Here is a 14,344-nt window from a genome sequence, read left to right as displayed (position 1 = left end):
GATACCCCAATCAGCTTTGATTCCTGACCAAACCCTTTTACTTCCACATTTTTTCAATCCCTTCTGTTCCATTCCCTGATCCCTGGTCCAAACTGTCCTCACAGGCCTGTACCACAGGCTCACAATTCATCTTCTAGTCCCTCCATCATCCTGTGGCCTGTCTAATCAATTTCACTGGCTCCCCACTGAAGTGCAAATTTCTTAAAACAGAATGCCAGACTTCTACCACCTGCCCTTCCCTGCAGCAAGCTTGAGTTCCCATGCCCCATTTAATCGGTCATCCTCCAACCCAAAAAGCCACCCTCCAACCCACAAAGTCATCCTCAGTGCACTCTCCCTAGCTAAGTCTCAGGCAAATTCCAAGCACCCTTATCCACAGGTATTTCCTCTATCTGGACAACTGTCACATAGTCATGTGTGATCTTTTACTCTCCTTTATATTTTCACATATTGGTCATGCTTCCCCAAAATGATTATAAGTTCATTAAGAACAAGCATTGTGGCCCTGGCTGGGTGGCTCAGGTGTTTGGTGCATCATCCAGTACACCAAAAGGTCACAGGTTTGATTCCCGGTCAGGGTACATACAGGAGGCAACCAATCGATGTTTCTCTCTCACATTGATCTCCCTCCCCCCACAACACCTTCCTCTCTCTCTAAAAAAATCAATAAAACATATCCTCAGATGAGGATTAAAAAAAAAGAACAAGCACTGTGCCTTGCAGCTCTAACATCACCTATTGTGCCATGCCAACTCAGAGTTGCAAACACAGTGGAAGAGCAATATGTGTTTTTGACTAGTACTCGGAGTAACCTATACACATGGATATTAGTTCATTTTCCCTAGACCTAAGGCAAAAACACCAACACTTATAATGGAAAGATGTCCTTGTGAATGCTAGAGCTTAAAACTTAAATCTGTCTGCTTCTAAATTCTATAGGATAACAAACACCCCAACTTACAAAGAGTAAGACTCCCATTTCATGCTGGGAACCCAAGTCCCTTGGAGTGCAAGCACTTTCACTGTTTACTATGATTTTCTATGGTTTGCGATTTAAATTCACACTAACATTCAACAGTCGGTAAAATAAATATTACAGAACACATTTTGCAGCTTCCTAAGGAAATAAATTATAATTTTCTAAAAGAGGTGGGAGGGACTACCACAAACTATATGTTTAAAACAGAAAGGAAGACAGAAATAGAAAGAATAGAAAAAGGAAGACATGTTTGTTCTGAGTCCAATGTCCACCACCCTGCTGATAGTGACAACTTAGTTTCCTATGCATGCTTAGCACCAAGCGCAACTCCTGGGACCGGAGAAATCAAGACTTTTTGAATAAGTGAATAAATACATAAAGCCAGTATATGAGAGAGTAAATAAAGGAAGTAATATTTAAAAATGACATTATGGAGCAGCTCAACAAGATTAAAATTAAGGATCTCATAATGAAAATGCTTTGCATGGCGTTTAAAGAAAAGTACCATTAGATAAGTTCACCAAGTTACATTTTATACCACAAGGCAGGCAGGATCAGAGTTCCCTTACCTGAGGCACAGGCACTTTCTGCGGGGTGTTCTGGGGTGATGGGTGGAGCTGTGCCCAAGGCTGGTGATGCGGGTGTGGGGGTGAAGACTGATGGTGCAAGCCCGGGTGGGGCTGCATCGGAGGACAGGTTGGCAACTGCTGAAAAGGCGGCTGCTGACCAGGGTGCTGCTGGCCAGGTAGCAGCCGTTCCTGGATTGCTTGTGGATCTACAAGGCCAACACCGGGACAACCATTTGGTCTCATGTGCCCGGCCAACTCCCTCGGTGCTGAGGACATGCCCATAAACGGACGAGACTGCTGCATGTTTCTGGGGCCCATATTCCTCTGTCCAATTCCCATGGCACCAGGGGACTGGTGAGATGGCTGAGGGTGGGGCATATTTGGATAACTGCCAACTTCCATTGGTATCCCAGCACTTCCAGGCCTGACTTGCGGAGGAGGAGTACCTGCTGGATTATTCATTGCTTTCATGGGTGACATGGGAGGCGGAGAGGCATAAGTTCCCTGAGGCTGTGAAGGATGCATAGTTTGTGTGTTCATTTGGTTAAGTGAGCCACTGGGGTGGATGGGCTGCTGGTGCATTAGTCCTTGACCACTGTTTGATGGGAATCCTACAGCATTGGGGTATCTGGGTACGGACTGATTCATTGGAGTATTATTTGTAAGGCCTAAATTTTGATTCATCCCTGTATTGTTAACTAATCCCTGATTTAGGTTACTGTAAGGATATCGAGAATACTGCCCTGAGTTGTTCATAGTAGGTGAGGGGACTGTCTGGCTCCGAGAACTAAAGTTAAGGGTTTGTGGCCTAACAGCCCCTTGTTGAGGAGGATTAGGGGAGAATCTGGGACTGTGGGCAACAGATTCTCCATGGAGAGCAGTGGGGGGGTGGTGGTGGAACTGCTGCACTGAGTGACGTAAGGAAGGTGCCATGCTGGGACTCTGTTGGGGCACGTGGGACAAGTGGCCCGGTCCTGAGGTGGCAATAAAAGGATTTCCCTGATTGAGGCCCTCTTGACCTTGGGAAAACTGGCTCATCCTCTGCTGTGGCTGACCGTGTTGCTGCATGGAAAAATCCCCACGTGCCATATAGCTGCCCATCTGCTGCATGTGCTGAGGGTGGCCCTGTGTGGGGGGCCCCGATGGAGCCGGCTGGGGCTGCTGCGGCTGCTGCTGGTAGGGGGCTCGTATCTGGTCTGGTACCTGAACAGCTCGGGGGCCCCACATGGAGCCACTGTCCACAAAAGATTGCCCGTGCCTTTCATTCTGCATGCCAGGGTAGACTCCCATCTGACCACCGCCACTGCCACTGTGAGGGACCTGAGGAACGGGAGGGGTGTGATACTGCGAGTGAGGAGACGCGAGTCCGTTCCCAGGGGTGCTGCTCATCATCCTGCTCGGCTGATCCATCAGGTGCATCTTTTGTTGTTCATACTGATTATAGTGATCAAAATGGGTCAACTTGGTTTGATTCTGATTAGTGGAGGGATGATGAAGGGGTGGCTGCAAAGAAGCAAAGCCCTGGTCCATCGGCATTTGCTGGCCCATGGGGTTCACTGGATTTTCAGGGTATCCACAATCTCCAAGGCCTTCGAGTCCTTCGCTGAAAATATTCCCATCCTCCCCAAAAAGACTCATCATTCCTGGATCTGCCATTTCTTCCAACACACGGCTCCTCCAAACTACAGCCCAGGAGCTTGTCTGTGCTTCACTTCACCGTGGTGTTCGTCCTCAAAGCCTGTAATCCTTAACTAATCTTCTTCATGTCATTCCATATTTCTTTAATTCTCTTGGACCTTGCAGTGTCAGGCAAAGTCTGGATATAGGTCCTGGAAGACAGTGGGAGGTGGGGAAGAGGAAGGAAGAAAACATGGAATTAGGAACAAATGACAAAAACTGCCAGTATTTTACACATTTGAATTTGGTTTTCATCAACAATACTAATCTAGCCCTCTCACTGAGCTGTATTTTATAAACCTAGTTCCCTTTAAGAGAAACTCATTAGCTTCTATCAGAATCATTATTGTGATCCGTTACTTAGAAAGCAAGCAAAACACTAACCTTAACCTTAAATTAATCCATTCACTCCACTTCCTAGCATTCCATTCTTGGATGGAATAGAACAAAAGAACACAACATGAAGCAGCAGCAGCTGCCACAGCAGGCAAGCAGATGTATGAATATAGCCAAGCAGCCCATCTGCTGAACCAAAGCCCTAGAAATGCTCTGGTTACCAACAGCCCGCCCTTAACCTTATTCCCCTGAGCAGTGTAATCAGATGAGCAGCCGCAGCTCAGAGGGCTGCGAAAAGCCCAACTTAGTTAAATTGACTAGAGGATTATACAAATACCAAAATCAGTCATTTAGTACAAATTAGATATTTGCAGCCCACCTACAACTATGTAACAGCCATGGAGGCATCAAATGAAAATGCGTCCATAATGATGTCGGAAAGCAAGTTTCAGAGTATAATAAATTCATAATTTCACTGTGTTTAATGGCAGGAATATACAAGATTCAGAAAGGACTGGGAGAAGAGCTTTCATTCACCAAGAGGACCAATTTCACTTGTGGTTCTGGGCCCACCACCTTCCTGGTCTGCACTGCCGGCAGAGGAAGTCCAATCACAGAGTCATTATCACCCAGAGGCTCTGGGCTCTCGATAAACCAGGGGCCCATGTGGCTACTCAGACAGACCCTAGCTGGATGGGCAGTTTCTATGACCATTTTCATCAACAGAAACAGAAAACTTTCCCCAAAATTGGTCAGAACTAGAAATTCTTTTACGAGAATAAAGTTTAAAGTATCCATACAAAAAAATATGTAGATAGATCCACACAGCCCTCACCCTTGTCTTAACCTCTTGGGATAAGGCAGCACACGCCCACGTGCGGGGAAAGCGGGCAGGCACATCGGTCAGCATCCTGTGCTTACAGCAGTCGTTACACGCTATCCCACGTTCCGCAGTCGATTCAAACAGTTCTGAACAGATTTTGTGTCCGATTAAAATAACCAATTTAAAGAATGTTTCAACAAGCAAAACAGGAAAGTATTTTTGTTGAATGCTAATTAAATGAACAACCTAATAAAGAACTAATTCACATTGGAAAAATGTCTGAAATCTTAAACATCTATGGAATTTAACTCATTTTTTTCCTCTTTCAGAAGCACATTAAGCATTGTGTGATACTGCCCAACTTGAAAAAACAATGTCTATGGAAGAATTTCCAAAGTGATGTTCTAAACAGACTCGGTCATAAATTCCACGGACACACTCCTCTATGAGCATGAGGATGAACAATGGGCCACCCAGCACTGCCGAGAACTCACCAATAAGACAGATAAAAAAAAAAAAATCAGTTTCTGCTGCCCTCTTCTAACACATTCCTAACAAGGGAAGAATTCTGCTTACAGAAAATGTAAACAACATTCCTGTTCGCTGTCAGAACTACAGACATAACACCTGAGGGGGTCTCTAGGTCTGTAGTTTTCAGGTGACAGCTGTCAGCTGAAGTCAAAGGTCTCCTCACCCTGCCACTAACTGCCATGAATTTTCTTATGCACTTTCTCCAAAAACAGGTCAGATGGGTGAAAGTAAGATGAGCACAAAAGCCATTTTATTTATAGACATGCTGCTTTACTACACAACTACTTTAAAATCCAAAAGCAAGAAAAGGAGAAATCTCCAGGGCCAAATAAAACAAATACTTATAAATTAAATTTACTCCTCAAAAGCCTAAGCAGTCAGTCTTCATTTATTCCAGGCTCATTCTAGCTTTCAAGGAAATAAATACTGAAATGGACTTGATAATAGCTTAAACCAGCCGTGCAGACTAACCACTTACCAAAATAACCTTTCAAATTAGCTTAAGGAAGGCAATGTCTACTTATATGTCCTTGATGGCCTTGTTTTTATAGGCTAACAGCCGCATCCTCCAGGGTCTACCCTGTGATACGGGAGGAAATGCTACTACAGCCTGGAGGAGGTTCCCAGGCAGCTCCAGGGAACCGCCCCGGGCAGAGGCTCAGTCAGCCTGGAAAAGAGGAAATAGAATTGAGCAGAGGGGGAAAGAACCTGTCTGCTGGTGTGGGTAGGGACGAAACAGAGCACTTGCTGAAAGTAACCCCACCTGACTCTTGGATTTCTACCTCCCTACCCCCTCCCACGAGAGTCCATTTTCCAGTAGCATGGGAAAACAACAGCATTACCTGTAATCAAGTAAACATATTGCCCACCACAACTGTGACCACAATCAGGACAGCTCTGGGCAAAGAAGTTCAAAACTATGGTTTAGTCTGCCATTAGTGACTGCTCCCGCTTGCTCAGACAGCCGCCACCTACCACCGCCTTCATGCCCCTTTTCTGACCTCAAGACTGTGCTAGTGACTATGCTAGGAATCCATCTGGTAGTTGGATTTCATATTTCTCATTTGAGCTAATCTAATTAATTTATTTTGGTCTTTTTAAATTTTATCAAGACCATTTGAATACCCATGTTCCCAAGTCACAGCTGCAACACATAATTTTGTTTCTAGCAGATGTTCATTTAAAACTTCTTTTAGAAGGCTGCTCCCTTCTCTACACTCAGTGTCTACATTTCTATGTCTAGAGCAGCACTGTTCAAAGGGCCAGCAAATCAGAACCGTATGTGATTAAAACATTTTTAATAGCTACATTTAAAAAGTAACCCAAAAAGAGTGAAATTAATTTAGTAATAGTTTTTATTTAACCCAATATATGCAAATATTATCACTACAAAATGCAATCAATATTAAAAAACGAAGAAGACAGTTTACAGCTGTGGGTGCTGAGTCTCTGAAACCCAGCACGTACTCCACACCAGCACATCTCAACTCCCACTGTCCACAATTCAAGATGAGCACATACACATGGAGCCTGTGGCTCCTTACAGCATCTTTATAGACTGTTAAGAAGAAAGAGATATGAATTTTAGGTGTTATCAAATAATCCTCATAGTTATTGCCTGGGTAATAAATATTCAAGTTGTATTTATGTTTGACTCAGTGTTAAATAAAAACCAGGTTAAATCTCAAATCACGTTTTTTATTCAGAACATATTTACTGAACACTTACTATAATCCAGGTCTGGTATAGGTGTTCAGATATGTCTCAATAAAGACTCCCTTTGCTCTCTTGGAGCTTACATTTTTCTCTAGGTCACAAGCGACAAACACAAGGCCCACAGTCCAAAGCCAGCCCTCCACCTTGTTTTATCCAGCCGGGCACCTTGTTTCTACCCAGCGGAAACACTGAGCTCTCACTTAACTGTTAAGGAGTAGCTACATTTACACAGTCCAAAAATTACATTTGGCCCTTTGAAGGCGACCTCGAGGCTGATGTGGCCCCCGGTGAAAATGAGTTTGATACCCCTTCTCTAGGTAATCAACCTCTCACCTAAGAATTAAGAGTTGGGGGTTATATCATAAAAATTAGGACATCATTTTACAAAACATCTCTTATTAATTTATGATGGCAAAGTATTTAAACTACATGTGATATTATAAGGTACACAGTAGAAGATACAGCACCCTATTGGCAAGTATGTTCTGAGACCAGAACAAGCTCCAAAGGTGCATGTGTCTGGGAGTGAGGAGGGGCCCCAAGAAGATAGCTCATCTGAGGGACTCGCCACCACTGCAGAGACTCACTGGAAACCCACTGTGAACATTTCAGAGCTGGCAAGCACTTTGGAGAACATCTCATCCAAACCCCACTTCATTTAACCGATGAAAAAGCCCTTTTTCAGACTGAGAAGGGTAAACGCCTCCCACAAACTATTCAATGGCAGACAATCCCCAACGATGATTGAGAGGTATATAGATGAGATGGCAACTGTCCAGGGAGGGTGAAATGTTAAAGGCCCAACCAGGTCCATTTTACTCAGAGAAGTCACTAAAATACTTACTGAGACTAGCAAATAGGAGAGCTTAACTTTCAAAAAAAAATTATTTATACACTCTATGACTTTTAGGAATAGCATACATTAACACTACATTAAAGCTGTTAGTTAATTTCATTGAAATAAGCATGATAAAAAAATAAATAGATCTAAAAAAAACAAGCAAACAGCACATAAAATGGGAGGTGGAAGCAAAGGCTGTACAACAAGCCAAGATGAAAGAAGTTGTGTAAAACTACATATTACTATTTTGAAGTGAATGTCTGACCTCCCAAAATTTCTGTAATCAATGCCTGAACTACTGTGTAGCCACGTTTTAATTTGGTATCACAGTGACCTAGAAAGCTAGCAGGGAAATAAGTGAATACAAAAACCTTTTACATGGTAGAATGTCACCCAAAGGAGGCTTTTTTCATAAATATCTAACACCTGGTCAAGTGCAAAATTAAAGGATGACTGCCTTTCAGGTGAAGACTATTCTGTTCTATAGCTTCATTTCTAGTTGTTCTCTTTCAATTTCTCTCCTCCACCTCCAAAGAACCTGGGGTATAGAACATAACAGTGAAAATGATGCTTGGGGCCCAGTGAAACATGTGTCAGAATTTCCAAGGGAATGTCTAGCAGTTGGGAAAACACTCATCACCACCCTCAGCACAAGCCATGAAGCAGCCTCAATCATCAAGGGTACAAACCATATCCAGGGAGGTGCAGGATCCATGAGCTGATAGGTGAAAACACAGAAGATAAAGGGCCCAGTACTGCTCAGTTTCTACTCAAAGTGAATGCCCTTTCAGCCAGATCACGAAGGCTGTGGACAGTGCACCAGTGGCCCCCAACAGCAGCTGGGGAAGAGGAAAACCTAGCCAGGCCAAGGCTTGCCATGGGAGAAAGCATCGATCCAAGGACAATGACTCAGAAAATGTCTCCAAATTCAGAACATCAGCTCACCACAAGTCAATTCCAGATCTGCCTCATGGACCAGATGATACCCTTCCTGAACTCCCTGGCCAAGACCACATTTTCTTCCTCATTAGTATGCGTGGGTGGTGCCAATCCGCTGTGACTATACTGTCCTACACAGCAGCCACTAAGCACATGTTGCTACTTAAATTAATTAAAACTAAATAAAATTTAAAATTCAGTTGCTCAACTGCACAAGCTACATTTCAATGCTCAAAAGCCACATGGGGCTGGTGGTTACTGTGTGTATATGGAAAATTCCATCATTGCAGAACATTCTATGGATAGCTCAGCCATACGTTTCTTCTTACAGGTAACATTCTTAGATAATAACCATATCAAATAGTAGCAATTCTCTTTGATGAAAAACATTTTGATCAGAGATGAGTATTCTTTCAAAGGTCTACACCTACCCCTGTAATGAAAATTTATAGTAGTCTTTCAACATATCATACTTTATATTAATTAACTATATTTTTCAACCTATAAATTATGTCCTATCTCCAAACATATATTTCTATTTCTTAATAAATAATTTTTATTATGTTACATATGATTCTCAACCATACAAAATTCATACACTTAGGGATATTTGATTTCAAAATCTTTCGCACTCATAATCGCCATGTTACCATTGCCCTTTAGTAATTTGCAAGCTTAACTTTTTCAACTAAAAATCTACATAACTATAGTGAGGTCACTATTTTTCTTAGTGGCATTGTATGTGATTTTCATTCACCATTTTATTGGAAGGAAAAGATGTAGAAAGAACAGAAAAGAACCTGAAATCCTTCAGAAGGTCTCTATTAGTCCAAACACCAAATGAAAAAAAGGGGGGGAAATAAGAATTGCATTTATAGTTAGCTTACATTTATATCACTAGGTAATCTTCAATTTTGCTGATGTTAATGGAAGATACATATTTTTAATAAGGAAAACTATGTGCAGAATTGACATTATATAGAGTAATGCTATGCTTTACATCAGTATTCCCTGTAGCTGATAATAGTTATCTCCATCCGTACCTTCCACCCAGCCAAAGGATGTAATAACCCTCAATCCTTCCCATCATTCATTCATTTAAAAAGTGTTTAACGGGTGCCTACTTTGCATAGCATTTCAGACACTGGGCATACAGAGTTGAACAATACGGATGTATCCCCTGTCTTATATTGCCTGCTATTGTAATAAATGCCCCAGATATCCTGTGTATTCAACCCACCCACCAACCTGCTGATTCTGCCTCCCACATACCTCACAAGTCTACCTCCTCTTAATTCACACTATCTCTGATGAAGTCAGGCCTTTGTGGTTCAGTGAAGGACAAAGCATTACAGGCTGACTGGTTTGCCCTAGTCTGGTCTCAACGCATTCACACAGCTGATTAAATGATCTATTCTAAACCACAACATTCATCATGTCTCTCCCCTGATTAAAATCCTTAACGGAGTGCCACAGCTTTCAGATCAAGTCCAAATGCTCTAGCATGGTGGAAGGCACTTTGTAATCAGATCCCCAAGTTCCTTTCCCTCTGCATGTGAAACACTCACAATTACCCAGGCTAGGTCTGTCAAACCATGAAGTCACTGCAACGATGCATTCACATCCTCACACGCCTTGCCCCTATCAGCTGCCTGCTTACCCTTGCCTCCCCCACATCTGCTCTGCACAGTGCAGTCTGGCCTCTTTAGTCTCAGTTATTTTGTTACCACCCACCCAGGGCAGCTTCATAACCCCTAGCCCTCCTTCTCAGGCTGATTTTGAAACCCTAGCTATGATTTCCACCACACCAGGGGCAACAGCTACAAAACCAACAAGTAGCTGTTCTTGTTTACCTGCCTCTCTCCCTTGCCTTTTGAAGGGGGTCCTGGAACCACAGGCACCCTGAGGAGCTGGTGAGAGATGCAGTATCTTGAGTGTACCCAGACCTCCTGACCTAGAATCTGCATTTTATTAACAGAGGCCCCCAGTGATTCCTGCACATTCTCAAGTTCAGGAGTCCTGCTCTCAGACTCTGAGCTCCTCTACAGGTGCGAATCCTCTTCAATTCATGCGAAAACAAATAATCAGGAAGAAATAAATCATCCCAAAGAATTACAAAGCAACTAATGCATATACTCTTGGCATCATGACTAACGAAGAAACAATACCGACCTTATTCAAAGAATTATGAATAACTCTTAGTGACAAATTTTAATTTGTAATGGTTTGCAAGGAGTGGATATCTAAAAGTGGTTTAATTTTAAAGATACCTCCATCTGCTTGCCAATCATTTTTGCAAGACAAAAAAATGCAGTTAACATTAATATCTAATGCTATGTTACATAACATACTATTTTCACAGGTTTCTTGCAGAAGTCTTTCGGTTATTTCTACACAACTTTGAGGAGTCTGAATAGTCTGAGCTGCCTTTCAGATAAACATGTGTTTTTCCCCCTCCACATAAGAGTGCTAAGGCTAATGTTTTTTTTTTTTTCAAGGCAACTAATGAAACACCACTCAACTAACAGTTTATAGAAAGTGCATGGCCATAGCACTAATTTTTTTCTAAATGGGTCAAAAGGCTCATTCTGTCCAATATGTAAGTTGTGCCACGAAAGCACAAGAATCATGGCAATCAATGCCCTTTAGAGAACAGCCTCTTTATACCCTGCGATTCAACACTGACATATCACTCGCTGAAATTAACTCCTTCAAAACTAAAGCCCTGAGGAAACAGCCAGCAGACAGCTGACCTGCTTGTCGCACATCAGGGCCATCTTTCCATTCAGTCGAGTGTGTTGCAGCAACAGATCAGGCCACATTCTAATACCACTGACAGTACTCAACATTATATGGCAGGAGAGAAATAAGGAAAAAGGTGTATATACATGTCTCTACATATCTCTATATGTAATATGTATCTATGTCAGATATGGGATCTATCCTATATCTTTTTATTACTACCCTAATCAATTTTATTATAGATAAAAGGGAAAGCAAGTAAAGAGAGGTCCAAAAGTAAAAAAAACTTTTAAGTGGAATTTACTTGAAATACAGAAAAATTAAACTTCAAAAATGTATTTCAACCCACTTCAAAGATGTTTATAGTGCAGACTATAAATTTTACAAAACTTGGCCATTGCTAGTGTGTTGCAAATGCTGAAAAACATCCTGAGATAGACTGAACTAGAAATACACAATTGGTCTGTAACGGCAAATGATGCCACATGTTTCACTGGCCTAATAAAAAAAAGTCACCATTTGAAAACCATTTTCCCACTCACTCTAGACCTTTTTCCAGCTACTGACTTCACACATACACCCGTGTGGGTGATGTCAAAGCTACAAAAATGAGGCTAGGACAGAGGAAGGAAGGACAGAAGGAGGAAAGGAAGGAGCTGTGGGGCCAGCCTCTGTCCAGGGACGCCTGGCAATCACAAATCCCTCTAAAGCTGCCCCTGAGGTAGGGATGAGCAACATGCTGAGGGGCTGGAAAGCAACAAACAGCCAAATGCTCTTCTAAGAACCATGCTTTTTGTATACTTACTACAGTTGTTACTGATTAACTAACTGATTGGCAATTTCCCACATTCCTCTGCATTTTTAAAAGGTTTGAGAAGCTGAAAGGGGGGATCTATCCTTTATCACAAGGGGAGTTTTAAACTGTCCCCAGTTCTGCCTGGTTTGAAACACAGGAGAGAAAGGGTAAGATAGTCAGTCTTCTCTGATTCACACGCTACCAACATTCTAGAGACGAGAGAGATGGGAGAAGAGGAGGGAAAAGAGGAAAAGGAGAGAAGAGAGAGAGAGAAGAGGAAGAGAAGAGAAGAGAAGAGAAGGAAGAGAAAGAGAAAATGAAAAACCACCTTGGGCAACACCGCAGCTGAAAATAATTAATCTATTTTCTCTGCTAGAGCAGAGCACATGTGCTGAGAGGAGCCTTATCCATCATGAATAAACCTGAGCAGAGACAGGCGAAGTGTCACAGGACACCAAGGGCAGAGATCACACAGTAACCTCTAACAGTTTTCTAAGACCCCATTTTTGTCCAAAAGAGAAATATACAGGAATTATAAAATTCTGTATTTCCATCAAAGAAGCTTGCGATATAAAAGTGAAACACAACAGCTGAGGAGGTCACTGGAAGGTAACTGGAAAAAGTTTTGGAGAACTGCACATAGTTTCAAAAAGGTAAATCTATAGGGGGAAAAAAGGGAAGAAAATGCAACTTATTCAGTGACTACAGTATTAAATTTCTATTGCAAATAAGTATTTGACAAAGCAAGTGGAACTGAGGCTAGGAGACACAGTACCAGTTTTGTATCTACTACTTCATAACCATTATGATTTACAACAAAGCTAGAAATGCTTTTCTATACCTACACTATCATTCATGTGAGTAGGTTCTACAATGCTACAATAACCAACATTATTTGAAAATCAAAATGATTATCAAAAACTGTATGATAAAATAACTGTTAATCAAAACTATCAATTTCATGCAACTAATAAGCCTGCTTTATCTTTTAACCAAATTAATATCTTCATTATATTAGAACATGATAAAAGACTAATATATATCCACAAACTCTGTATGTTTAACTTTATAATTTCCTGTAAGCTCTACACCCTAACATGGCCCCCTCTCCTCATTCCCAGAAATCTTCGGAGCTTCCTCCCCTGATTAGCTGTGCACTGTGGGGGAAAACTAACTTATGAAATATCTTTTATACTATTCTAAGTAAATAATTCATAACTGAAATCTGTCTAAAAAACACTACAATACATCTCTAAACAACTTATTCTAGTATTTTACTGTGCCACACTATTCTAATGTCCCTGAAAGCTTATTGTAGTGGCCTGCTTTATATATTTCCCATAAATGCCATTCAACTAGCCCGTTGGTAAGTACTTTTTACATGAGTGTACCAGATTCCTGATATTGGGCTATTGTTCTAACTTGCAAATAAATGTTATACTTCAGTTTGAAAAGGATCCTACTTATGTAGTTAGAAATTTCTACATTGTGTCTATTTTCATCCACAGATGAAGTTCACCTCAAGTTAACAAGTAAAGCGACTTGTAATAGGAGAAAACGGCAAAGTGGAGAAAATGAGCATCTACCAGGTGTGACGTTTGTTTTTGCATAATGAGAATGATCAATGTAATTTAAGGCTAACAATGAAGCCTCATAATTGAATTTGTACTTGATTTAATCTAACAATACTAAAAGGGCCAGATACTTAGCTTTAAAATACAGAGTTTACTAAGGCACTCAGACTGCTGCATCTACCCATTTGTATGGTTTCAATGACTTTAACTACTATACATCAGTTGCTAATAAAATCATGATCCAGATAAGGAAATCTGAATAATTAAGTTTCATCAGTGATCGTATTACATCATATTATACCTAGCCAGCCACATTTTTCAAATTCCTCCCCCATATCTGTACATCCTAAACATACCACATTCTCCACTTCATGCCCATTTGAAATATTTTTATTTGAAATATTCACCAATTTTCTCCTATATGCAATTCTGAAGAATATACATAAAAGTCTCTAACTATGCTACCAAGAGCTCACTGCCTTCAAAGACCAGTGGCTACGACAAACCATCATCTCAAAGTTTCTCACACAGCCTTAAGGATTCGTATGTGAAGCAAAAGTGCCCCCCGTTACACAGAATACTGCCTACACATCTTCAGAGGCATTTTATGTCTAGAAAGAGCAAAAGTGCTCTGAAGTTTCTGCTGCAAAAATATACTCACAAGCCTCTTGTGCTCTAGTTTGGTCACTTGTCAAGAGCTCTGCACTTTCAACTGCCAAGATTCCCTAGAAACTAAAACTCTACAATCCTAAAACAGTGAGAAAGGTTTTTTTTTTTTTCTCATTGTGGTAAGGGACAAGTCTTTTAATACCTTGGGCACT

At 41.4% G+C, this 14,344-nt stretch overlaps 1 protein-coding gene across 5 annotated transcripts in view; it reads right to left on the bottom strand.

Moving 5' to 3' along the window:
• The window catches only part of CHD7 (chromodomain helicase DNA binding protein 7), a 207,139-nt gene that overhangs the window by 137,643 nt on the left and 55,152 nt on the right, over positions 1-14,344 (bottom strand). For 4 of the 5 annotated variants that reach the window (XM_036031146.1, XM_036031145.1, XM_028533530.2 and 1 more), the window contains exon 2: positions 1,549-3,377. In XM_036031146.1, coding sequence (XP_035887039.1) covers positions 1,549-3,204 — 1,656 coding nt within the window. In that variant the 5' untranslated portion in view covers positions 3,205-3,377. Of the gene's footprint in view, positions 1-1,548; positions 3,378-14,344 lie in introns of those variants that run through there. The other variant, XM_036031144.1, reaches the window with a different exon arrangement.

This window comes from Phyllostomus discolor, chromosome 7 (assembly GCF_004126475.2).
Source record: "Phyllostomus discolor isolate MPI-MPIP mPhyDis1 chromosome 7, mPhyDis1.pri.v3, whole genome shotgun sequence".
Classification (NCBI taxonomy): domain Eukaryota; kingdom Metazoa; phylum Chordata; class Mammalia; order Chiroptera; family Phyllostomidae; genus Phyllostomus; species Phyllostomus discolor.
The sequence above is the reverse complement of the archived record's forward strand: the minus strand, read 5'-3'. Positions and strand labels throughout refer to the sequence as shown.